Source organism: Sturnira hondurensis, unplaced genomic scaffold (genome assembly GCF_014824575.4).
Source record: "Sturnira hondurensis isolate 20B ecotype Veracruz unplaced genomic scaffold, ASM1482457v3 Scaffold0014615, whole genome shotgun sequence".
In the NCBI taxonomy this organism is placed as follows: domain Eukaryota; kingdom Metazoa; phylum Chordata; class Mammalia; order Chiroptera; family Phyllostomidae; genus Sturnira; species Sturnira hondurensis.
The window spans coordinates 555,520-581,956 of record NW_028087246.1 but is presented as its reverse complement, the minus strand read 5'-3'; the positions used below and the strand labels follow the sequence as shown (position 1 = coordinate 581,956).

Genomic DNA, 26,437 nt, shown 5'->3' with positions numbered 1-26,437 from the left:
GGCGGCTTAGACCCCAGGGCTTGCTCAGTCCTGTGCTGTGTCAGTTTGGGCCACTTCACTTAACTCTCAGATTGTGATCTGTGGAAGGGACAAAGAGCTCTTAGGAAAAAACATGCCATGTAATCTTGAGACAACTTTTATTTTCACAGGTTAGGTGAATCTCATTACTTTATTGTAGAAATGAGAATTATTGCTGTCCACGTGTTACAACAGTTTTGGGTCAGGAGTACCTGTTGGTAGGGCTAGTACTTAAAGTAAGAAGACTTTCAAAAAGCAGGTTCACAGTAATTGAGTTTCTGTGTCCTTGACATTCTTCTGCTATTACCAGTCTTAGACAACTCGAGAATTCTTCTTAATTTCTTTTCCTTTTGGTCAAAGAGTAGAAAAATACCACTGCTGTGCCCTGCTCTTCACAACTGCTTGTTTTACTCAGCCAGTGTTTATTTCAAGCAGTGGTTCCTGCGTGGGTCATCAGTGGGGAGGGTTAATCTTTCACTTTGCCCGTGTGAACCTAAATACAGGAAATTTCAGGAAAAAAAGAGCAGCCACACATCCAGTTGGAAATTGACAGGGTGACTTATTTGGTTCTTGTTTTGTTTGAGGACAGTTTTACTTTTTTTATTGAAATGAAAAGTATACAAAGGATAGTCTTAAACTGTCAAACTGGGTGTGTAAGGAAAAGGGTTCATCTTAGTATACAGAAAGTAAAAATTGAAGTGGAGAAAGCAGAATTTTCAGCAGATACTAGATTTGGAAAGAAATAGTAGATTCATGCAGTCCAACCTCCTACTGGTGAATAAACACTCATTTTGTGTTTATAGAAAAAACTATTTGAAGTTGGAAACAGGAATTTGGGTTTGAAAATATGTCATTGCTTAATTATTTTTTGCTTCATCTTTTGGAGACTTTTTCCTTGTTGAATTACATCTAACCAAACCTTTACATCGGTAAAAACTTAAATATATTTGCATTTATAACTTACAGCTATTATTATTTTTTTAGTACTATTGAATGGCTTGTAGGGAGGGAGGGAATGTTTTTACTTAGGTTGCAAGCCATTTAATGAGCAGTTGATGATATGTTTTAAATTACTATTTGATTATTGTGCAGGGTGGCTTTAATGTCGATATAACTCGGTATCTCCTTGCCCAGAGTACTACCACGGGTTCCATTGGGCTGGAGCTTTTCTTATTTGCTCTGATCACGTTCTGCCACAAATACATGAACATGTGTTTGGGTGTCATGTTGAAATGTTTGTGAAGTTATGTATAAATCTATTCTTTGTTGTTTTTCTTGCAAAGTATTGTTCTTAGCTGTTAAAAATTAAGGGGATATTCCTTACCCCAGTTTTGTCGTATAAAGAACCAAAGGGATGATCTTTGTTGTCTTGAAAAAATAGCAGTTTTAAAAGGATGCTCACTAAATATTGTGAAATCATTATCTACCTAGGGAGCTAGGTTTGAAACTAAACTCTTGCTTTAACTTGCAGATGAAAATGAGAGATTTATGGTTAATTTTCTTAGAGTTCAGCTGTGTTAAATTTTACTGTTCATTTTACCTTCATTGCTGGTCTCAAACCACATCTTCATAAATTCACCAGCATTTCTGCTATGTTGAGAGGCACTGACTTCAGCAGATAACCACAGATACAAACTCTGTAAAGTAGAATGTTATATTTCCAGAATGTGTATTGTTAGCTCAGCCATTTTTTATGGGCATAGGCATGATGTAATCAGTGTTGGGGAAAAAAGAAAACATGAGATATGATGAAGGAAAAGTAGCTGTATAAGTGGCTGGATATATTTAATACATTAAAAAATAGGGTGCTGTGGATACATCTTACTCTGTGAGTCCTGTTTCAGAGATCTGAAAATTGTCAATGCTTTGTCCATTGATACGGATGTCCAGGTCAGTCCTGTTTGGGCTCTTAGAGACCAGGGGAGTGGGAAGTTCAGGAATAGTCTTGTCAAAATTTTCCATCTTGATTTGATATTCACCTTTGGAGCCTCGGGTCAGCAGAGATGCAAAACAGTGGTGTAACATGATCTCAGAGGGTAGGTAGGATGTCCTCCTTTGGCATATTTCTCCAGTGCCTTCTTGCATTGCTGAGAGGAACACAACTAATTCAAAGTGGGGAGGATTTTCATGCTGGAGCAGAGTGGCCAGAGGACTTGAAGGTGTAATGGAGTGGTAGTAGGTTAGTGGAAAGATAAAGAATGGACATTCCTCAGAACTGATGCCATCAAGGTGGAAGTCCACACTGGTTTGGTAGAGCTCTCCGTTTTCTCTCTCCTGATAGAGTATAGCTGAGACCCGAACACTGGTTAGAGGGCTAGGTCGAGTGTTGGCCACTTGGAAAATGAGATTGGGTTTGCCCTCTACGTGAGTCACGACTGCCAAGTCAGTGAAGCGAATTGAGAACGCTCGATTTTTTGGCCGGGCAATCTTCGCCACAAAGGCACCTAAATTAGAAACCATTAAGTTGTTTTAGCATGAACACTTTGCATGTCAATACCTTTTCTAAATGAGGAAGGTATTATCAGATAGTTAAACATATCTTGGTACCATGCTTTAGAAATGAATCAGGAGTTGAACTTGTTAATTGGGGTAGTCTCATTTGCCTGAAGAATTTTTGAAAGTGTACATACACTTTTATTTAAATATTATGAATTCAGAAGTAGGTAAGCAAAATTTGTTGTTACACAGAAATATAAAACTTTATCCTCTGGTATGTTTTAAAGTCAAAGAATGGTTATGTTCTGTATCCTGGCCCTATTTTTTAAAAAAGTAACAAAATAAATGCAGTTTGGCTGCAAGCAGACTACATGCCTAAATAGAGATTAGATTTGAAGTAGAATGCTTTGGGGTAGGGGAAGGACCCCAACTCTTCATTGGGGTCGATACAATGAAGAATTTCTTAACTTTGAAACTCATACTCCCCATGCCTCACCCTGCCCTTTCTTTGAACAGGACGACTCTGGCTCTAAGGTGGTCTCAGTGCACCTTTCATGTGCGTCCTTGTTCCCAGGGGCTCTGTCTGGGTCAGGGCTTCCTAACCGCTTTTGTGCCACAGATCTTGTTGGCACGCGGGTCTATGGAATTGTGCTTTAAATGCATAAAGATAAAACATGTAGAAGGAAACCAAGTATATTGAAATCCAGTTGAATATTCTTAAAAATTGTGTTAATAGTACTGTATGTGCTCTACTGATATATGAACAGAATGTTGCAGTGCGTTTAGTACTGCAGTGTGAAGTGCTGTTGTGCACCATGAAGGTACGTGATTTAAAAGGAAACACCACATTTTAGTTAAGAGTTAGTGAAAAAAGATGCAAGTTGTTCCTGTCCAAGCCCACAGATCCCCTAAATGTCATCTAATGACGGATCTGGGGAAAGAACTCTCGCTGTAAGAGTTTTGTGGTTTGTCGCAGGTTGTGGAGCCGCTCGTATATGTCACTTACGTAAAACACATCAGCCCCTACCTTGCTACCGCTTTGTAAGTAAAATTTCATCATCTCTTTGGCAATATTTTGCTAAGAATGTGTAAGCTTATATGTGTGTACATACAGTGCTGACTTTGGTGCTCTTGTCTCACTCGTATTGAGTTACTATTGAAAGGTAAACTCAGGAAAAAATTCTAGCTGAGCTAAACAAATCAAATTCTCCTGTTAGATAAAATGTGAAAATATGTGCTGATATTTATTCATTTAACAAACTATTCAGCTTCTCTGAAAAATTCTTTTAGACCTTTAAATTTTTTTTTTGGCATTAAGATGTTGCTAAAAGTTAGTGTCATAATGATCCTTTTTTTCTTAAGAAGTTCCAGTAGGTATAATTTAAGTACAGAGTCATGTTTCTTGTCATCTCTCCTATCATTTGTTTTTAGCTCTCTTTTTCAGTCTCTGGCATTACCTGCAAATAATGCAAAGATATGATTTTCTAACACAGTTGCTTATAACTGACCATACGCTTTCCAAAACATTCATCATTTTCTTAAAGAACAAAAACAATTACCTGTGATGAAAGCCTCCAGCATGAGGCCTAGGAGCATTTGTATGGCAAGTAGGGCGATTGCACTTGGACAGTCACCACTGGGGAACATGGTACCATAGCCAATTGTGAGTTGTGTCTCCAGGGAGAAGGAGAATGCAGCTGTGAAACTGGTGATGTACTTGACACAGATAGTGTGGTTTTCAGGTGGGACGTCATGATCTAGTTCCAGATCACCGTTCATCTCAGCTAGCACATACCAGAGCACTGCAAAGACAAGCCAGTGGACAACAAAAGAAGCAGAAAAGACCAACATCATCCAGCGCCAGCGCATGTCCATCAGGATTCCCCAGGCGTCTCGAAGATACACAAGACCTCTTTGCGCACCATCCATCTGAAGTGTGCTGTGGCCATCCTTGGTGACCATCCTCCGGTATCTCTGAGTTAGGAGAGGAGCAATAACTTTGCAATTACTGCCATCCATCTCAGGCTGTAAATCTCTGCAATCAAGAGATTTACAGTTAATATGAATAAATTCTGAAACCTCATTCACTTTGTAGTTTCTTTGGAATGCTTTCCTGACTGTTGGACAGGCTTTTCCAGTCTGTCTCTCTCCTCTGTTTACAGAAAGCATCGTTTTCTAAGTCATTCACTTGATAGCTAATCATGGGATATCACTGTGTCGTAGAATGACTGTTAAAATATTGTTTGGCATTTTAACATTTCAAATATATGTAAAAATTCCTGAGGGTTGGGATTATGGTTCATGGCTTAACTGACACCCCTGTATCGTTTTGCACAGGTCCAGGCCTCCTGTGTTTATTGACCTTACTAAACATTATGTGTAAATAAAGACTTTTCATGGTTAATGATTTATGATTATGAAAACTGATAATTAAAAGGAGTATGTAAATAAGCAGAATCATTTGGAAGTGTAGTGTTAAACTAAATGTTTTGACACCAAAGTTAGTACTGGGACAAGACTAAGCTTTTAGAGCATCGTAGTCTAATACATGTTTTCTAGTTAACGTGTTGAAAGTTTTAGGATTGGGTTTTATTTGTTCTTGTCACTTGGTGGTCTGTTTCATGGACTCTTTTCTTTCATGGTTGATGGATTGCTACCTTTCTTAAATATTCTAGATGCTGATTAGATTGTGGGGTAGATAGTTTCTTGGCAAAATAAGAAAGTCTAGGTAGAGATTCCTAGTTAATATTAGGAAGTAGATAAAAGTAGATAGTAGATAAAAGATGAAAGTAGATAAACCGGAAGATAAAGATTCAAGGTTAATGAGGTAAAATAATCAGTATATCAAGTGGCAATTTTTAAAGGGTAATTAATATAATTAGTTTTTAACTGTAAACAGTTTTTTTTTTATCAGTGATTACCCTTTTCTCTGTGTGGTGAGTAGAAAGAATATTGTGTGTTTTCTATGTGGCCGTCCTCACATAAGACAAAGGAGTCTTGAGGCTTGTGTAGAGGCTACCAGGGACTGACTGGAAAACGCGGCTTTCCTCCTCCTTTGCCGTAATTCAGTAAAAAGAGTTAAAGTTAACTCTCTTCTTTGCTGCTTCCTTTAGAAGCAGATGCCCTTAGAAGTAGTGCGTATCCCGTCCTGCCATTTGGAGGACAGTGCTGCATCAGTGGGCGGGGGCATGTAGAGCCAGCTTGTTGCTTGGGTTTGCTGGACCCTGCCTGTGTCTGGGGACTTGGGAGACTGCCTTCTTGTGCTGTTGGAATTGAACATTGGCCAGCTGGGCATACCCTTTCTCTTTTGTTATGAGGCTGATTTGTTATTATTGGTGATATTAGAGACATTCTCTTGCATTTTTTTCAGATTTGAGTTACTGATGGGACACTGGAATGATTGATAATTTATTTAGATTAGATGGCCATTTAAGTTTCATATTACAAACTTTAAAAAAAACTTAGGGCCCTGGCTGGTTAGCTCAGTTAGAGTATAGTCCCAATAAGCCAAGGTTGCACATTCAGTTCCGAATTAGGGCACATATAAGAACCAACCAGTGAACGCCTAAGAAAGTGGGCCAGCAAATCAATGTTTCTCTCTCTGTCTCTCTCTCAAAGCAATCAATAACCTAGCCATTAATGTTTTCTAATTTGCTATGCTTAAGGAGTTGTTTTACTTGGTGTATTTTTTTCTTGGCACAGTTATTTAATAACTAATTTTGCTAGATTCTTTAAATGTTTACAAGACCTGATCTCTGTCCTTTTGGAAATGACAACAACAACAACAGTGAAGTATTCACAGGCACTGTGCTAAGTGCATTTATGTTGCATTATCTCTAACTAGTGTCAGGGCGAGGTAGACGCATTATCCCATTTTTCAGATGAAGTCACAGAGGATCAGGCAGATAAAAGAAATTTACACAAGGCAGTAGAGGCTTTGGGCTATTTGAATTATTAACCAAGTTTGGCTAACTTCACAGCTGGTAAAAAATTTTCTTTTTTCTTTTTTCTACAGGAAGGTGTTTGTTTAGAGAGTTTGGTGAAGTAGTCTTTCACAAGATAATTGGTATTACATTCACAAAATAATTTTTGATAGCAGGTATTTTTAGCACCTTTAACAGATGCTATTCTTTCCCCCAGTTGTCTCAAGTATCTGTTTTAAACCATTGTTAACTCATGACTCTTATGACAGTCACAATTAGTAAGATTAGTTAATACATGCTGTGTGTTATGTGCCAGGGATCATACCATAGAGCAACCTCAGTAAGCATTGCTTGGCTGTTACTAATAATGGTTTTTTCCTTTTAACTCTCACAGGAAAGGCACCATTATTATGCCCACTTTATAGATAATGAAACTGAGGCACAATGAGTTTCCTAAGATCGCAAAGGCCTAGTAAGTAGTGGTGAACCCTGTGATAAGTCTGTGGATTAGAGTTAGTGCTATATTGCCTCTTTGACCCTGGTTAGCCTTCATGAGTAACACAGTTTTATTTGACAAATTTTGTTCAAGAGCCACTATAGAATATTTGTTCTTCAGGAATGCTTGCTTAGGTTCAGACCTATGATTCGTAGGCAAGAAATGGATTAATCTTCAAATAGATTTGAAGATTACAATCAGAATGATTACATAGTCAACCTAGGATTCCGCAGACCAAATTAAAGCAAAATATGGAGAGGATAATTCTTAAATAGCCTTGCCAAATTTGTGTTTTGCTAGATGAGAAAATAATTTTTAAAATGCAATACTATCATCATAATTTTAAAAAAGACATGTAGGCACTTGAAGAGGAAGAAGGCTGTGAGGGTGAAAGGGGAGCTGGCTGTAAACCACACGTGGTTCTGCACTGTCCGTGACATTGTTGCCTCCTGCCCGTGTGGAAGTGCCTACCAGGGACCTCCACGCCAATGCGTAGTTCACTTGAGGAACCACTGATTGCTTATTGTTTCACAGTAATTTTCAGGGGGAAAGCTACCTTATTATTTTTAATTTTCAACCTGCTTCATTAAGTTCTAAGATGCATTCCCTGGGAGGTAGCCTTTCTCTACAACACAGGTGGGGAAATACAAGGCCTCTGGGCTGAAGCCAGCCCTCCCCCTGTTCTGTTTCTACTTCGGGGGCAGCTCGGGGCTCTCACTTAACTGCTGAAGGAGCAGTTACGTTCGTACAGTCCTAGACTACATTCGGCCCTTTGAAGGCAACCTCAAGGCTGAGTGGCCCCCGGTGAAAATGAGTTTGACAGCCTAGCTCTACAACTATAGTTAACAAAATTAATTATTGTTATTTGTTTCTTTTGGGGATTGTTACTTGTAGCACCCATGCTCTAGGCTTTTGCAAGTTCATTCTTTTTCTCTTGCTGCTAAATAATTTAGTTAAAAGGCTAATATCAGTATAGCAAGGCAGTATCTTTTTATGTATAAAACATCTTTTATGTATAAAAAGATGTATAAAAACATCTCAACTACTTTTTTTTACATCTAAACATCTTTTTATACATCTTTTATGTATAAATCTAGGAACAAAACCTTGCTAGATTTTGTTCAAATTGTGTTGGAGAAGGGGAGTAGTTGAGAGAAGTTAAGATTCTGATCTCCACCTGTGTGACCTCCTTTCTTTGGACTTGTGGTCGGTGTGTTTAGTGTAAGGAAGACACACTGGGGAATCTAGCTGGCCAGGCTCTGGCTCTGCTTATCACATAGCTTTGTCAGTGTGGGCAAGCCACTGAATCCCCTTCCAGGCTTCTTTATATCAAAAAAGGAAAGAGAAGAAGGAATTAAGTAATACCTTAAAACCATACATGTTTGTAAATTTATTGCCATGTTCCTCAACTGGAAGGTTTTCTGTATGATTTTTTAAAAAATATTCTATTTAGCCCTGGCTGGTATAGCTCAGTGGATTGAGTGCGGGCCTGTGAACCACACGATCACGGTTCGATTCCCAGTTAGGGCACATGCCTGGGTTGTGGGCCAGTTCCCAGCAGGGGACTCATGAGAGGCAACCATACACTGATATTTCTCTCCTCTCCTTCCCTTCCCCTCTAAAGATAAATAAAATAAAATTTTAAAAAAATATTCTATTCATTTATTTTTAGAGAGAGGGTACAGGAAGGAGAAAGAGTGGGAGAAAAACATCAATGTGTGGTTGCTTCTCATGTGTCCCCTACTGGGGACCTGGCCTGCAACCCAGGCATGTGCCCTGACTGGGAATTGAACCGGCAACCCTTTGTTTCACAGGCCCGTGCTCAATCCATTGAGCTACACCAGCCAGGGCTGATTTTTTTCTATACAATGTTATGTCTGCTTATATGGCGTTTAAAAGATTATTGTTGCCTGATATATGTAGATTTCCTTTCCATCTAATTTAGAAGTACCTGCTGGGGCCCCTGGCTGGTGTGGCTTGGTTGGGACATCATCCTGTGGGCTGAAAGGTCACAGACTTGATTCTTGGTTAGAGCAGTATGAGAAGGCCACCAAGTCAGTATCTCTTTCTCACATCAGTGTTCTCTCCCTTCTCTCCCTGCATCTTTCCCTCTCTCTACTCCCCTTCCTCTCTCTCTAAAAGCAATGAAAAAATGTCCTTGTGTGAGGATAAGAAATAAATAAAAGTGTCTGATGGGTAGATATTATGTTTATGCTATTATGTTTCCAAGTAATTTTCATATCACTGTAGGCACAGAAGTGTGGTTTTTTTAAAAAATTAAAGCTGATATATAATATTACAGTTTCAGTTGTATAGCATAGTGATCAGATGTTTTTAAACCTGATAACATGATGACCACAATAGGTTTAACCATCTGTCACCTACCACACATTGTCATTACAGCATTATTAACTATATTCTCTATGCTGTAATATATCCCCATGAATAATTTTGTCACTGGCGTTTATACTTCTTCGTCTTCTTTACCTTTTTTGCCCATTTCCCCCACCTGCCTCCCATCTGGTAACCGTCAGTTTGTTCTCTATATCTGTGAATTTGTTTCTGTTTGTTTTTATTGTATTTATCTTGGTTTGTATTTATATGATTCTCATCAACTGATCCCAAAAGAAAGTAGACTTAAAGCTTGGGAAGGTTTGCTTGTATCTCTCTGTGTGTGGGCTGTAAAATTTTGCCCATTTATAAACTGTTTGGTGGAAAAAACTACTTTATACAAATGATAGTTTGGCTGCTTCATTGGTCATCACAGTAATGGATTCATTCTACTCATTGGACTGTAGCTCTAAAAACCGTCTCTTACTGCCATGTAATGTAGCAGCACAGTTCACACTGCACAGTTCAGATACAGACAATAACAACAAATGGTAAATGATTACAGTGTTACTGTGTATTTGTCAACATCTGGTATAAACACTTTAAATCAGATAGAGTTTTAATAATCATCTCTCCTGTCCCTCCATAATTAGGGCAAACAGTGTGAGTTCTATCTGTATTACATAAGCTCAGAGATTCTTTTAAATCCTTATTTGCAGAAGCATCTAATTTCAGTAATCCATGCTTAAAACACAATTTAAAATTAGGATACTCACCACTTTTTTTGTGGATTAAAAAATACAAATTTTTTTTTGTAATTTGTTTTGTATGCTCATTTGGGGTTCTTTAATCCCTTTAGAAAGAAAACGGTACATTTTGTTAAAAGTTACTGACTTTTTTAGGGTTTTTCTCTTCTACTCATTTCTATATTATCATGGAGAATTAGTATACATTCAATAAAACAAGAAGAAAATTTTCAGTAATGTTTTCAGTAGGACTGTTATTCCATTTCTAGAATTTAAGGAAAAAGAATAAAGAAGCTTAAGGTACGACCCTGAAGGTAATTATCTTTGTTTTAAAGCTCTGTTGGCAATATATAGCTCTGTTCCTATTTGCCAGTCATTTTCTTTCTCTGTTCCCCTTTAAGGAAAGAAATAAGAATGAATATTATTTCATGTACTCACCAATTTTTTTTTTTGCTGGGTCAGCCTGTATGCACAGGTCTTGAGGAAACTTTCAAAGTTGGCCTTTTTGATGAGGTAATTTTACCCTACGAGTCTGGTTTGTAGGTTCTCTTCTTGGACTGGTTTTACAGTTCACATTCCTCTGTTTATAATGTTGTGGGGGCTGGTTTCAGCTGAAGCTGATGTGATTGGTCACTTAGTCTGCAGGGGGGCCAATTAGCTCTGATCATGTGGAAAAGAATGCTGGTTTGTTAGGTCTTTCTTTACCCAACACAAACCTTAACAACTCTGGAGAAAGCCTCCAGAACTGACTTGGAGAAGGGTTGCATTTTTTCCCTCTAATCTGGACCGGTCTTTAGTAAGTTTGCATAATCTTACTTAAGAGTTTATTTAAAAGTTCAAAGGGATAAAATTCCCTGCAAGATTTCTTTTCAGCAGTCTTTCCTTATATAGCATATTGAAGTGTAAGGTATTTCCTTTACTAATCTTTTTTTCCCTCCATTTCTTTGGGGATGATATCCTGGAATAAGGACTTTGTAGGTATGAATTAATGAATTGAGTTTGACCAGTTTTCTTTTCATATCCCATCTCATCAGAATGGCTGTCACTAATGGCAGAACTAGCAGTACCGGTAATTTAGTCACCCGAAATCTTTTGAAGGTGGGGCGTAGGAGGCAGGCTCTTTTTTAGAGGTTGTGTACAGAGACTTTGAATAAGAATAAACTTGTTTGGTACCTTGTACTTATCTTCAAGAAACATACCTATGTGAAAAACGGAAGAACTGTCTTGAGGCATGCTTCAGTGCTGTGGAAGAACTGCTTCCCTCCGAGGTATGATGATGTGCAGTAAATCAAGTGTTCAGGGCTCAGGACATTTAGCTTCCTATCTAAATAGTGTTTGGCTGGAAAACATGAGTGATCCAGCTTGTAGCAACCTTGAAATGAACTGTGAGATGACTTTGTGTAGTATGCCTTAGTGAGCAACACTTTTCCCCATGTCCATTAGCTGCTGTTTTTAAAACTTTGGTCAAATGTCTCAAGTAAGAGGATCTTAGGAACAAAGGCTGCGATTATTCAAAGTAAAGTCATGGAAGGCCTGCTGGGAAAATTATTAATGTAGACCAATATAATGCTACTTAGAAAGTGAAATCCGTCTTTGTAGATTCCTTCCCTGCCCCCTACAATTAAAAAATACATTAATTCCTTCTTTGTTTTATTAATGCCAAACATTTCAATACAAGTGCAGACACGGCATTGGAAACTTTGACCTTCAGAACTAGAGCAGGTAACAGCATAAAGGAGGAACTTGGGATGTGACGCTGGTTGCCTGCCTGTGCTGGTAGGAATTATACTTGATATATGTCAATTGCCATTTTTCTGTTGTGTTTGTGGGGAAGAAGCCGGAGTAAATGCAGTGTAACACCGCCTTTCAAAAGGCAGAAGTACTGGAGCATTACCTTCGTTGTGTCTTGAAGAGACATAGCGAGCAAGATAGTGAAGGATTTTACCAAACTTAGAAGCCTCTTTCTATAATATACTCCATTTCAGAATATATTGAGGCAAGAATGATTTGGCAAAAAGATCACCAAGAAATGTCTCAAGTGAAAATATGTTCTGATTTCTAGATTTCTATAATTTGAAAGCTTGCTATGGTCTGTACACATGGATTCCTAGTTGTTGACTTCTAATTGCTAATGGTATAGATAATGAGACCAGCTTTGGAGTGCTACCAAGGAGCATAACACTTTCATTAATAGCCTGAGCAGTTACATCCATTTCTAGTTGAAGTTGCCAGGCTAGCTGAGATTAAACTGATTTTGGAACAGATAATAGGCCAATTTCATTCTGAAACACACAGGCCCTCCCATCTAAACAGAATTAATGATTTCAATTGGAGATGCCTCTGAAACATCTCCTCTGAGAAGGAACATAAATGCTAGATATGTTTATTGATTGGTTTTTTTATTCGAAATTATAATAACTAAGCAAGTTGCCAAAACCAGGCAAGGTAGGTTATTTATTAAATTCAATTCTCTATAACTGAAGGTGTTTGATTTTCTTTTTGGCTGAAGTAATTTAGTATATAATACAAAACTGTACTGCTTTGTACTTGAAAACACCAAAACCTTTGGTGGGAGTGTGATGTCCTGCCTGTGTACGTAGATCATCTCCCAGCTTCAGAACTTGAGCCCTGGCTCCAATGTTCATTCTTTCTTTTTCTTTTTTAAACTGTCTTTTCCCCCATTACCATTTATCCCCTTACACCCCCTCTGCCCCACAACCACCACACTGTTGTCCGTGTCCATGAGTCCCTTTTCCTTTTTGTTCCACCCCCATAGCCGAATCCTCCCCCGGTTTTCTTTCTTACACAGTGCACTTAGCTTTCTTAGAAGGTGCCTGATGTCTTTCTTCTCAGTCCTGCATTCAGGCTCACCCATGGATAGTCTTCCCTGGGGATTTTGGGCGCCGACTGGGTGTGTACCGGCAGGTGACGGAGCAAGAGAATTTGAGAGATATGGAGCACACTCCAACCAAATGCCTTTTCCAAAGAGGTTCTGATAATGCTTGCTGCAGCCCCTCCAGTTTCTCCCAGCCATCCAGGAGCCGATCTGTTTTCTGGACCCATGTTAACCGATGGGGCAGATTGCCCTCAGGGGTTAGGATGGGAGAAAAGTTGCAATCTCTGGATATAGAATTTAAACTGTACCCTAGCGTTCATGAGTTTTGTTCACAAGTAATTGTGGGCAGCGGGGAGGGGGTGGATACCAACATCTGGATGAGATTCCCTTTTACCCTTTTCTCTGGCATTAGAAAATATTTTTAGTGTTGATCAGAGAATATATACCTGCATAGAACAATACAAAATTACTTGCTGGAAGAATTTGCACATAAACAAGCTTCAAAGTCTGTCCCATAATTCCACTTTTGCTTTTGGAGCTCGGGCACTTGTAAATTCCAAGTCTCACAGCTGTAGATTGTGTTGGCTGAGCGCCTCCGTGCTCCATCTGAAGTTTTCCATAAACACCGTGTTTGGCAGCGTGTCAAACACGCACACAGGTGCCCTTTCACTGCTCTTTCTCCTTAGGAAGTCCACTCAATTAGACCAGAGTAAAACCAAGGCTGCAATTTAATTTTGTTTTATTTTTGGAAGAATCCTATTCAGGCTTAGTACTTTAGGACAGAAACAAGTATTTATTGCCATTGGGGAAACTGTTTAGACATGTAGTACCTGTGTATTTTAGCATCTTTTAACATCTTGAGTTACTGTGATGTAAGAACAAATGTATTACACAGTATGGTTTGCTCACAAAATGGTCGCGTTTGTTATAGTGAATAGGAAAAAATACACTTTAAATTTGTGTTTACCTTTCAGAGGTCTTAGACATCTTTAAGACTGACGGAAACCTTAGGTCCTTTTCCCTAAGAGAACCAGCATGTGGCACAGATGTGCTCTCAGTGCAGGGGCTCACACCCTGTGTGCACTTCCTGGCCCCGAGGTTAGAGACGCGTGCTGGGTTCAGGCATTTTTCCCAATTATATATTCAGTTGCATTAACTTTTAAATCATCGTGTTACAAGTTAGTCTGTTAAGATTTTAAAAAGTCAACTGAAATATTTGGTTGCTTAACTTTGTCATGGTGCTGATGTTACAGAAGGAGGAATACTTTGGTTTTAAATGTTAAAGGCATGTGGGTGTCCCTCACTCGTTTTAGCTCTGGTCACTGTGGAATCCTAGAATATTTTAGACATGAAAGTAACTTTAGATATTATCTTCAAAGTAGCTCATGAATGACTTTCATATTTATCATTAATTTTAAATTATATCAGTAACGTACAAGGGTGGGCAAAAGTAGGTTTATAGTTGTGAGAACATAAAACACCAAGCTAATAAAGAAGCTGTAGTAATCGTAATGTATAGGTCTTTTTCCAACCCTTCCTGTGCCCGTTCCTGTACAAATATATGCATTTTTTAACTCAAACTGTACAGGTGAAATTCTCTCTAATACCCTCACTCCCCACTCAAATTTACACAGATACAAATCTCTTTTAATCATTTAGGGTATAAAAGATTGAATATTTTAGAGCAGTTTGTGCATATAGAGTAAATTTTAGTTGCATTGGTAGTAATTGGAAAGTATATTTTGTTAGATGGTGCTTGAAGTTATTTTTCCCCCCCAAAGTAATTTCTAGAGGTACGTTTTTATATCGAATAAGTTGATCTTGATATTTAATATCATTTCTGCTGGAAGATTTAACAAATTTAGTTTTATCTCCCCTTTTAGAGATGTTGTCAGTCCCTGTCCCTAAGTTCCTTTTTAGAGCTTATTAAATTTACATCCTGGATCTTTCTCTTCCTCCTTTTTAGTTTTTCTAGAATTTCTGGTTGCTACTGGTGGGCTTAATTTGTTAGCAAACCCTGGATTAGGAATTTAAACACCTATGTTCTATTTCTGATTTGCTCACTGCTCAGCTATGAGACCTGGGGAGACTCCCCGCAGGCATCCTTTCCTCCCAGGAACAGGAGAGACCAGATGTTTGACTTCACTCTTGTGTTTACTGTGAGGGTTAGATGAGATATAGCAATGTATTTTGTCAACTGTAGTGTGTCAAGTCATTTATTTACTGTGTGTCCCTGGACTGTGGACCAGAGGTTAGGTGCTTGTCTAAGTCTCCTCCTTACTTTTAGTTCTGTGTCTTCAGTTTGTCCATAGAGGAAGTACTCATGTTAATGTTTACTGGAAGGCTGAGTGCGAGTGAAACAAACAGGTAAAAAATGGTAAAGTAGTACTATTTCTCTGGGAAAATAGTACTATTTACTAAAGTTGAGTATATCTGTGACATAGCAATTTCACTTCTAGGTAAATACCAACAGAATGCAAACATGCTCATCAAATTTTATATCCAACCAAGAATGTTCATAGCAGCACAGTTCATAACAGCAAGAAAAAACTAGAAACAACCTAAATCAGCGGTAGAGAAGGGAAATATGTTGTGGTTTATTCATATAATGAAATCGTTCCTGTGCATTATTGCAAAAGAACAAGCTAAGCTACCATTTGCCACAGTGTGGATGAATCTCCCTTAATGTCTGGTGAAAGAAGCTAGACAAAAGTGAATCTTCGATTTTTATTAAAAAAAAGTTTAAAAGCAGGCAAAACTAATCTTTGGAGATTGAAGTCAAAATAGGGCTTGCTTTGGGAAGAGCTGATTTAGAGGTGTGAAGGCTTTTGAGGGTTCCTGATATTCTTTTGCTTTTTAAAAGTCTTAAGTGGGAGGTATGTGGATATATTTGCTTTACGAAAACTCTTTGAATTGTACATTAGTGATTTGTGTACTTTTTGATAAGAATGTTACACTTCAATAAGTTCTTTTAAAGGTAGTGGGAGGACATAATTAGAATTTGTTTAACGGTTTTTTAGTCTTTTTTTACACTTCCCTTATGAAAACGACAATGATATCCCTAAAGATAGAAGTCCACCCACCATGCATTTACACATGGAATAGGCTTGGCATGTCAGAATTATGTTATTCAGGTTTTCCTTGATTTATCAGAAAAGTTGTCACCTAGAGCTTTCTGTTTCCATTATTCACTGTGCAATAAGTGATACACCAATAAAGTGCACTGCAATTTTTAGGAATTATTTTGTAGAAATAGGCATTTAGTAACAAAATTTGAACTCCTTTGTAATAGAATTTTTAAACTAGCATGGGCACTATAGTGTTCATGTAAAATCAGATGGTTTCACTGAAATGCATGTGCATGCAACACCCACTTTCAAGTTAGAGATTGGATCTTCTTTAGTCAAGATGTATAGATCAGAATATCAAATCAGGTCTGGTGACTCCCAAGATTTTTTTTTGGGGGGAGGGGTACTATCTTCTTCTTTATCTTAACAATTTCTCTCAAATCCTTTTTGGAACAAGAAATACCATAACTAGTTATTCAGAAGTTATGTGGTGCAGGTTTCCCAGCAGGTTGAGAATTATTAAATAGTTTACAGTGAGTAGAAAAGCCCAAATTTATTTTCTGTAGTCTCCCTATTTTATTATCCTATCTGTCTTTAATTTTCTTATTCCTGGATACTAATATGAGAAGTATATGTGGGACGTGACAGCTACAAAGGTAAAGAAGATGTTAGTTTAGAAAAAAGTGCAAACAATTCGCCTAAAGGGAAGTAAAGTCGGTAAACATAGGAAATATCTTTGATATGAAAAATTCATATTTGAGCCAAATTGGTATACCATTTTACAACTAATAAAGTAGTAAATGTTAAAAGGTTTGACCCTTTTGGGGGAGAAATAATCTGGCGGCTTGTGCTGTGGCAGCAAGGTTTACTTCATACCCATTCGTGTTGTTAGGAAGTTGTTTAATCACAAGAATTTGCTGTCATCGACGAAAGTAGATTACAAGGTAATAGGTATACTGATTGCAGCTACATAAAAATACAAACTTACCTGAAGGCTAACCACAGGCAGAGTTCTACTTCTAGATTGAGGGATTACTAATATTCTTAGTAATGTAATTTTTTTGTAGTTTATTTGTTAGAAAAAAATTACAATTTCAGCTTTTGATAAGTTAAGCATTTTGCCATAAATGTGATTTTGCTTATTTGGTGCCTCCATTACCATTTCGAAGACTTGACGTAAAAGGAGGAGAAAGGGAGTGCAACTGCCGCTGTGTCCGAAACCATTGTGCAGTGCTGGGCACACGCTTGTGACTGAATCGGTGCAGGGGTTTGCAGCTCGTTTCCCATCGTGTGTCGGTTTATACACATTAGGGGTGTCTTTGTGTTAGATTTGTTCCTCTTTTGTAACTGTACTTGCAACATTTTTAATCAAGTTATATAATGAATGTGGTACTTTATAAAATGGACTGTCCTCTCAATTCTGAGCAAGAGAGCCTGCAAGGCCTTCTAGCCCTTCTAACACAAGGGCAGATGTATAGAATATGTCTATACTCAAATCCATAAAACTTGGCATTTACAGTGCACTGAGTATGTGTTGAATGGAGCCAGAAGATTAACTTTTGAACCCTGCCATTTAAACAGTGGTGTGTGACTTTGGACAGTTCTCATGGGTTATCTTTTTGAGCCTCACTATTCTAAGCTATAAAATGGGGGAAATGTCTAATATTGAGAATTGTTATAAAGATTAAGTCAGTTTGAATGAGTTTTTATTATCTATGGCTTGGTAACAAGTTAGTGGCTGAAACTTAGTGGCTGAAAACAGCAAACAGTTATCATCTCAGTTTCCGTGGGCCAGGAAGGAGCAGCTTGGCTAGGTGGTCCTGGCCTGGGTCTGCGGTCACAGGGTCTGCCAGGGCTTCAGTCAGCTTAAGGCTCAAGGGGGTTGTCACCACTTCCATCTCACTCATGTGACCGTTGGCAGGGTTAGTTCCTTGCCAGTGGACTTCTCATGACGTGGTAGCTGGGATCCCTCAGAGAGTATCCTAGGAGGAAGGCCACGGTCGTTTTTAACTTAGTATTGGGAGTGACGTCACATCTCTTCTGGTGTATTCCATTCATCGGGAATGAGTCGCTCAGCCCGGCCCACGCCGCAGGTGAGGGAGTTACAGGAAGGCCAGAGGCAGAGGGTATTATTGGGGGCTGTGTTGGAGGCGGCCCACCGTAATGAGAAAGCAGACAGTGTTTGCCCAGCAAAGAATGGCATCCCACATTCTAAATTATTTTATTCTTTAAAATGATTTTAATTCTTTAAGATCTGTTAAAAACCTAACAACCATTTGGGTAAACAGGATTTTGAATCTTAATAAGAATGGACTATAAGAGGAGGACCAAAAATTAAATTTCCTCAGTTTCAGAGGCCGCTGTATGATTTCGTTCTTCACTTTTAGTATGGTTTCGGGAAAAGAATTGAGGTTGTCACTGAGAGAATGTGTAACTTCTGTTATAATCTGAGGACATTGGTATACGTTCTGGATTTTCAACTACTACAGCATGAGATTTTATTTATATAATCTGTTGTGATTTATATATGCTAGCACATGAGGTATATATACTTTAGCACATGTGGGGTGGTGGCTAAAGAATTTGCACAATTTAGAACTGTGGTGTCATTTGGAAGTACCAGTTTGGTTTGCTTGATATACCAGGTTATCTTCTACCTAACGGTAAAATGTAGCTCTTGAGTTGCATCAGGTGTTAGACATAGCTTAGCTTTGAATTCAGTTCAGAGCAATTTGCTGTATGTCTTTAATATACTAGGTGTTAGAGTAAATGAAATTTTATAGCTCACAGTCTCTACTTTTGAGTTCACAATCTGTTTTTGGAATAAAAGAGAAGTTGAAATGTACAGATACCCTGTTTGGGCAGAATTACCAGTCAAAGTTGATTAAATTATAGTATGTAATTAAAAATATTGTATGCCTTAAGAAAAAAACTATGGCTGGTTAAGGAAGGCTTACCAGGATATATGGTTAAATGCAAACAGCCAGCGCACAAAGCGAGTGTAATATTTGGAGGGGGTGCTGTGGGAATGTGAAGGAGGGAGCTGTGGGAGTGCGTGCATACGTACAGCTATGGACAACTTGGGGAAGGCTCTGAGAAGTTGCTGGTGGGGGTTACTTCTAGAGAAAAAGATGGGGTCTTGTGTAGGGGAAGTTGGTTCTCTTTTCATTGCATGCCTTTTTTTGTATGAACGTATTATTTTTGTTTAAAAAATACCCAGTCTGTGAACATTGTGCTTTAAGAAATATGTCTAATATTTTAATCTATGCATACGTCTATGGTTTACTTATACCGCCTGAACACTGAAGTGGACACATTTGCAGAAAAGTTGGATTTGTGGAGTCAAGTCTCTTTTCAAGTTTCTTACTGGCCGAGGCTCATGCTTTTTTTTTATTTACAGGAAGACCAAATTTTGAGGAAGGTGGACCAACATCAGTGGGAAGAAAGCATGAATTTATACGATCAGAAAGTGACAATTGGCGTATTTTTAGAGAGGAACAAAATGGAGAGGATGAAGATGGAGGATGGCGACTAGCTGGATCACGAAGGGATGGAGAGAGGTGGCGACCTCACAGTCCTGGTAAGGGTTCTGTTGAGGCTTTGGTGGAAATTGTTAGGGAATAAGTGAAAAGATAAACTGCTCTTTTCTTTCAAATGTGGAGTCATTATTTATGTCATCACACTCTGTGTTATTACTGCAAAAAATTTCAACATAAAAATTTCCAGACCTATTCAGTTGATTAAATCACTTTCATTTTTCTGGGGCAAATAGTGTGGTTTCACAGGAGGCGCCTGCCCTTAACTGCACGTTGGAGGGAGGGCTTCATTTGGTTCTAACTCTCACAAAGTCTTTTTTCATCATGCTTTCAAACTTACAAGTGTATAATTACATGCTCATTTAGGGACATACGGTCCACCTAAAATGTTTTTTCCCCCAGCATAAGAAAGGATTTATTCTTTCCTTTTTTTTTGTCCTGAAAATGTGATTAATGCTTTTTTGAAGAATAAACTTTAAACCCAGGTCAAAAACACAATCACAAGTTCATTCTTTTGTACCTCTAAGTTTAAAAAAAGGAGAGAGAATAGTAGCTATTAGTGATTTTGTGACTATTTGACTCTTCAAGAATGCTTCCAACTGTTCTTCCCCGACATTAGATATGCTGGTCACCGAAGACTGGTGCTTTGTGTCAGAGTTCATCCCCTGCCAAAGTGCTGATTCCACGCCTCATGATAATCAGATGCCACTGTGGTTTGAATCATGGGGTCATGCAGAGCTGAAGCACACAAAGAGTGTGTACATGTCTTTTGAATTTTGTGTGCATCACATTTTATCTATCAACCATATGCCAAGGGAGCTTACCTTTGATAGAGGACGTTATAATGTAAACTGTTTTCATTTACTTTTTAAAGTCAAATTAGTAGCAAAACCACCAGCCTTGGTCTGAATGAACATTCTAACAGGCATTTAGAGGTAGAAACTTTGTGAAATCAGTCTTCGGATGAAGTTAGGGTGCTTTGCCCCAACTCTTCGTGACTGCCTGTTGGGCCAGTTCTCTGTCATTAGTGGGCATTGTTTACATCACAGTTTTTGAGGCAGTTCTCGTCAATCTGTGTCCCGGGCAACCAGATGTTAACGTTCTCTTCAAGGCATGATGGCATTTTGTACTGAGCTTGCCTGTAAGCAGAGGGTTTGTAGACTTGTGTTCCCAACAAGCATTCAGTGAGAATGGACAGGATCTGGGCCGAGCGAGAAGAAAAATTCCAGCTGATCAAAAACAAACAAGGTGAATGTTTTGGAAGATAAAATGTTTCTAAGCCCAAATGTCTGATGTTGATTCTCTTAAAGGGAGTTGAACAAAGTAAAATTTTTGTCTTATATTCTACCAGCAAACCTCCCCAACAACTTAGATTTTGGATATATATTGTCTTTTTCTAAGTCTGTCTCCTAGTATTTGACTTTCATGTCAGCTTTGCCATCAATTTGATAATTAAAATTTTTTTTTATTTATACATATTTTAAAAGATAGTTTAGAGCATATAGAGATATATGGGGCTGAACAACACTGTAAATATACATTTAAAAAAATATTTACTGTCGCCCTGGCTGGTGTGGCTCAGTGGATTGAATGCTGGCCTGCAAACCAAAGGGTCGCTGTTTCAGTTCCCGGTCAGGGCACATGCCTGGGTTGCAGGCCAGTTCCCAACAGGGGACTCACGAGAGGCAACCATACATTGTTGTTTCTCTCCTTCTCTCCTTCCCTTCCTCTCTAAAGATAAATAAATAAAATCTTAAAAAAAAAACAAAAACGAATGCCATCTACCCTTTCCATTCAGCATATTAAAAGTTGGCTCTGATTTGACCAGTTGTTTTTATTTACTGTTAACATTTCTTAGATTTTAGTTAATCTTTTATTAGGATTTGATTACAATTTTAAATATAATGGTTTTGACTGATTTTATCTTTTGATGATAGTATCAAACTAGTTCTAATGTAAGTTCTTTAAACCAGTGGTCAATCTTAATAAGCTGTAGATATGTCTTATCTGCCACATGTACTTTCATGAGTAAATTTTTTTTTACTGTTGGTGATACAACAAAAATACAGAATCTAGTTCTATTAAAGTAGGGTGCATAGTTGGGTATGTCTAGAGATGAGTACATTAGGACTGCTAAGCACCCACTCTGGGAGCTGAACTTAAGGCACTCAGCACGAGGGAGCCAGGAGCCAGGAGCCAGCCGCCTAGAAGGTGAGATGCCTTTATAGGCAGTTTAGAAATGACTGTAGATGGAGCACTCTGGGATTCAGCATTCGATCGTGAATACTTTTGAGACTCCAGGTTTATGTTCAAGCAATCTGGGCATAAAGTTCCTTTGTTTTCGTAGACGGTAGTAAACAGTGTTTTATTGTTGTAAGTGCTAATGGTGAGAGATGTGGCAATAATGTTTTCCTTACCATTTTGTGAGCGGTTTATAAGATGCTACCTGTATTTGGCATGTTAACATTTTGTCCTTGGGTTTTCAGTTTAAGTTTTAGATTGCTAATTTTAGCAACTCGGGCCTCAGTAGTAAGAATACTTTACTTTGGTCTCATTTCCTTGTGTACCTCCCACAGAGAAAGCAGTCAAGGATAGAAAATTCTAATATGGTAAAACCTGCCTCTTTTTTTTTTTTTTAAATTAACTCTTTCGGACTCAGGCTTCTCAGATTTTACCAAGTTTCCTGTTCTTTTTTAGAAAAAAGTACTTTAACCTAGGATCTTCTAATCTTAGGCAGTCTCTTTCTGCCGGACAGTGGGTATAATGGCATGCTAGGGTGGATTTAGGAATGTCCCTGGGGTGTTATATGGAAATAACTCCCTAGGGGAAAGAGTGGGGAGGGAAGTAATAAGCTTGTTACTGTGGGAAAAGCAGTAGAGGGTGCAGAATTGAGTTCTAGTTCTGCTTTGCCATTTGCAAGTTACTTCTGTCAGAAGTTCTGTTTTTTAAGTTATAAAATTAGGATAGTGGGCCACATAGGATCTCTGACATCTCTCAGTACTATAATTCAGTGACTTTTTGGGAATCAGAATCACAAATGGGATCGTGCCTCTTAGCAGTTAGGCATTATGATTCTGATATAAAGTAACACAGGGAGCTGGGCTTATCCATAAAAAATGGTATTTTCAGAAGGAGAAAGAAAATGCTTTGAAGGCCTGCCAGAAGGAAGGCACCGACTTCAGTGTGGAAAGATAGCCAGGGCTAAGTCTGGGCTAGGAGTGGGCTAATCAGCAGTTCAGTTAGATGCCTAAAGCTTATTTAGAGTATATACTTTGCATAAAGTACCCTTTAGAAGTGATTTGTTTTCAGTGTGTATTTAAAAGCTTTAAAGTCTGTTGTGGCTCAGTACTTAATGAAGATGCCCACTGCAGTGGTATACATATGCCAGCTTTGGAGCTTCATGTAACTGGGCCAGTTTTCTGTGTAGTGGGTTGATCCATTTGAATTTGCTTTCTGTTGTAGTTTTCTCCTTTATATCCTGTCCATCATTTTCTTTTTCCAATGCTGTCACAAAGCTTTTCTAAGGTCTGTGTCCTCCTCCTGACCCCAGATGGCCCTCGTTCTGCAGGCTGGCGGGAGCACATGGAACGGCGGCGAAGATTTGAATTTGATTTTCGAGATCGGGATGATGAACGGGGCTACCGAAGGGTGCGCACGGGCAGTGGCAGCATCGATGATGACAGGGACAGCTTGCCTGAGTGGTGCTTAGAGGATGCTGAGGAAGAAATGGGCACATTTGACTCTTCTGGAGCATTCCTCTCTCTAAAGGTAAGAAGTTGATTTTAAATGTTGTGACAGGCACTGACCTACCAAATCCAGATTGCTGTTAACCTTTGGCTTTTCATCCCCTACAGAAAGTTCAGAAAGAGCCTATTCCAGAAGAGCAGGAAATGGACTTCCGGCCTGTGGAGGAAGGGGAGGGGTGCTCTGACTCGGAGTGTAGCCATAATGAAGAAGCCAAAGAACCTGATAAGACATACAAGAAAGAGGGAGAAAAGATGGATAGAATAGGAGTTGGTATGGTGCAATTTTGTCTTTGCCTTTTTTTTCTGTTGAACCAAAAATTTTTTAAATTGTTAATTAAAGATTACTTCATGTTACAGAAGCTAGTGAGGAAACACCTCAAACCTTAACATCATCTGCTAGACCAGGTACTCCTTCAGACCATCCGCCTCAAGAAACACCACAGTTTGAGAGGAAAGAGGAGCCCAAAACTGAGCAAATGGAAAAAGCTGAAGAAGAGAGTAGGGTGGAAAATAGTTTGCCAACCAAAGTGCCCAGCAGAGGGGATGGTATGTATATATGAGAGTCTTCAAGCTAAAGCAGGGTTCTGCTGGGGCCTGAGCACTGACAGATAAGATAGGCTTCTGTTTACACCTCCTAGAACTGCCTCTAAGGGTATATCATTAGAAAAGGCTGTTTTACTGGTAAACCTAGTCAACCTTTGCTTCCCATATGTGTATCCATCCCAGAATTCAACAGAACAGAGTCAGAGGCAGCAAGGTGGAGCCCAGGAGTCTCACTTCCTAGGATGTTAGGGCTCTCCCACCCTGGGGTCATTAAAGCAGACCGAGTCTGTGATCCTCTGCAGTAGTTTGATTTTCATATCAGACATGTACCTTCCTTTCCGTGCCCAGAGGACACAGCAAAATGCCATTGTTCAAAAGGGGCCACAAAGAACGTGGATGAATCCATGGAATTCCCATCACCTTTGCTGTATTATAAGCTTAAAATATATCTGCTTCTCCAGTGCTGCTCTGTTGATTTTAAACTGCTCATATACTTTAGTAGGCAGTATCAATGTTTATTTCCATGTTTCTTAAACACATTAAAAAATGACATTGTAAGGCCTGGTGTTGAAGGATTGATTCATTCACCATAACAATTTACACCTTTTAACATGGCCTATGATACCTCTCGTGATTGGGCTTCTGCCTCCCTCCGTGCAGTGGCAGCACCAGTCTCTCTCCCCTTCGTTCTCTCCCCTGGGTTGTTGTGATGACAGCTTGGTGCATGTGGCCTGCTGGGCTCCCAAGTAGTCATTGTGATGGAGTCAGTGCACCTGTAAAGGGAGGTGGTGGCAGATGAGATGTCAGAGTGGAAATTGGCCGGACACAGTCGTTGCTTGCATATCAGGACTAAGGAAAGGGAAGAGTCAGAGGTGAGTGAGGTGCCTGGAGAAGGTTGTGCTCTCATGAGTAGAAAAGAGTAGAAGTTGAGAAGCACATTGGGAAGAGGAGTGGATGGAGTTGGTCTTGAAAACGGATTCGGAGGCATTGATGAGAAATGAGGTAGAGATGGCCAGAGAGCTGTCATGAGTACGGGGCTAAAGATGAGAAGAGGTTGGGGCCAGAAAGCAAATGAAAATGTAACGTTTACTTGCACTTGTTAGGGGTGAAAAGAAAAGTGGAGTAAAAACAGAACCTTGGGTGATTATGATTTTTAGATAGGTAAAAGGAGCCAGAAAAAAATCTTCAGAGGCAAGTGTAGAATGCAGGAAAATGAAGAAAGAATGTTTTCAGCTTGGAAAAGGGTAGGTAATGTCAGGTGATACTTCAGAGGTTGGAGGATGAGGACAGTATTGGATTTGGGGACTTGAGGTCACTGCTTATCTTTGGGAGGAAAACTTTACTGGTGGGTGAGAGTGGAAGGCACAGTGTAGCAGATGCGTGGATGGTGGTAAAGGGGACACAGCTTGTATAGACTGTTCTTTTAAAAAGTTTGGGAGGAAGTGAGAGGAACAGGAATTTAGAGAAGCTGTCTATAATTGAACAAACAAGGTTTCAAAGGGAAACTGCGATTGTATCTAATTAGTTTGCCCCCCTTTCCTTCTTAGGAGGATGCATAGTGGGAGGGTAGAAATAGGAACCAACACAGAGCCTCTTTTCAGTCTTTATATTCTCATAGAGACGAACCTCTACAGGTAGACACCAAGTGTTCTTCATTATCCTGCAAAATGTAATGCATTATTTATATTAATTATGACTTGAAAGGTACTCATCTAGACAATTACAGGTATTTTTAATAAAGGTTTTGGTGATGAGATATGCCATCTCTGAGAAGATTTGCAGTGCTTTGTTAACTGTCTCAGGCGTGATGTAGAGAAGGGGTGAGGCTGACTCCGTTTGTTTTCAAGAGGTGGACCCATAACAACAGAGATGGGTAGAGGCTCTAGTGACACAGGGAGGCACTGTAGAAGGCCCTTCTGGAAACCTGTGAATCCTTCCATTTTGCTACTCTGGAGGTACCTTTGTCACTAGGGAGAAGTCCTGTACTTCTCCAGAAGTGGCTGCAGTGTTCGTGACACAGCTCACATTTCTGCCCAGCCCAGTTAGCAGGCTGTGCAGCTTGACAATACAGACTTCTCCCTCGTGAGGTTCCCTGTATTGAGAGGGTTTTCACCTGTCTCCATCTTTTTCCCTTCTAGAAATGGTTTCTGACGTCCAACAGCCTCTGTCTCAGATTCCTTCAGATCCAGCCTCTCCCCTCCTCGTACTCCCATCTCCTCTTCCCAGTCCTAGCCCTGCCCTCCGGCCAGTTGACGTGCCGGGTGTGGGCGCTCCTGGTATGGGCAGTGTCTCCGCGGAGCCGGATGACGACGAGGGCCTCAAACATCTGGAGCAGGTAAAAAGCATGTCATTCTTTTTTATCCTCTAAAACTGCCATAAAAATTGGAAAGCGTTAAAAACAATATTCAAAGACAGGACATTTGTGCTCCAGATTTTATGTACTGGAAAAGTTGTTTGTAAGTCTGATATTTATTTGTATGAGTAATTGTCTTTTAAATCAGTTCATGCTTATAAGTTTCTGCTATGTAGTAGTTATTATGTCAGGTTATTTTTTGCTCTTCTGAAGTTGCCTTTAGCTGTTTGCTTTTCTTTTTTCTTTTTTCTTTGGAAATTAATGGAATGCCAAAAATGGCTAAAACAAGCAGCCGTGGATAGGTACTGTGTGTGTCTGTGTATTTTGCCTAAAGTATAACAGGGAAAATAGTTAAACTCCCAGGATATTAGCATCTTATTCATGTTCTAGATTTTCCTAAGATTG

The 26,437-nt window shown here is 39.2% G+C and overlaps 2 protein-coding genes across 12 annotated transcripts in view; one reads left to right on the top strand and one right to left on the bottom strand.

Annotated features, from left to right (window-relative positions):
• GIGYF2 (GRB10 interacting GYF protein 2) overlaps positions 1 to 26,437 on the top strand; it is a 108,552-nt gene that overhangs the window by 42,243 nt on the left and 39,872 nt on the right. For 6 of the 8 annotated variants that reach the window (XM_037063503.1, XM_037063500.1, XM_037063499.1 and 3 more), the window contains 5 exons: positions 19,255 to 19,434; positions 22,941 to 23,158; positions 23,245 to 23,407; positions 23,494 to 23,682; positions 25,818 to 26,014. In XM_037063503.1, the coding sequence (XP_036919398.1) occupies positions 19,255 to 19,434; positions 22,941 to 23,158; positions 23,245 to 23,407; positions 23,494 to 23,682; positions 25,818 to 26,014 (947 nt within the window). The remainder of the gene's footprint in view (positions 1 to 19,254; positions 19,435 to 22,940; positions 23,159 to 23,244; positions 23,408 to 23,493; positions 23,683 to 25,817; positions 26,015 to 26,437) is intronic. The other 2 variants (XM_037063502.1, XM_037063501.1) reach the window with 1 other exon arrangement.
• On the bottom strand, positions 122 to 10,520 carry KCNJ13 (potassium inwardly rectifying channel subfamily J member 13). Of its 4 annotated transcripts, none has more exons than XM_037063507.1 (4): positions 10,389 to 10,519; positions 10,099 to 10,215; positions 4,014 to 4,489; positions 122 to 2,462 (listed from the first exon to the last, which is right to left on the bottom strand). In XM_037063507.1, exons 3-4 carry the CDS (start codon positions 4,471 to 4,473, stop codon positions 1,840 to 1,842), a joined length of 1,083 nt encoding a protein of 360 aa, XP_036919402.1. In that variant the 5' UTR covers positions 4,474 to 4,489; positions 10,099 to 10,215; positions 10,389 to 10,519; the 3' UTR covers positions 122 to 1,839. The 4 variants fall into 4 exon arrangements, with proteins under 4 accessions (XP_036919402.1, XP_036919400.1, XP_036919401.1 ...); XM_037063505.1 differs by lacking the exon at positions 10,099 to 10,215 and adding an exon at positions 5,351 to 5,363 and having other exon boundaries at positions 10,392 to 10,519; XM_037063506.1 differs by lacking the exon at positions 10,099 to 10,215 and having other exon boundaries at positions 10,389 to 10,520.

Excerpts from the sequence above, each read along its gene's own strand:
- KCNJ13 (XM_037063506.1), bottom strand. The coding sequence starts at position 4,473 with ATGGATGGCAGTAATTGCAAAGTTATTGCTCCTCTCCTAACTCAGAGA. Across the intron at positions 2,463-4,013 it reads GCTGGAGGCTTTCATCACAG|GTGCCTTTGTGGCGAAGATT; the intron begins GTAATTGTTTTT and ends TTTCTAATTTAG.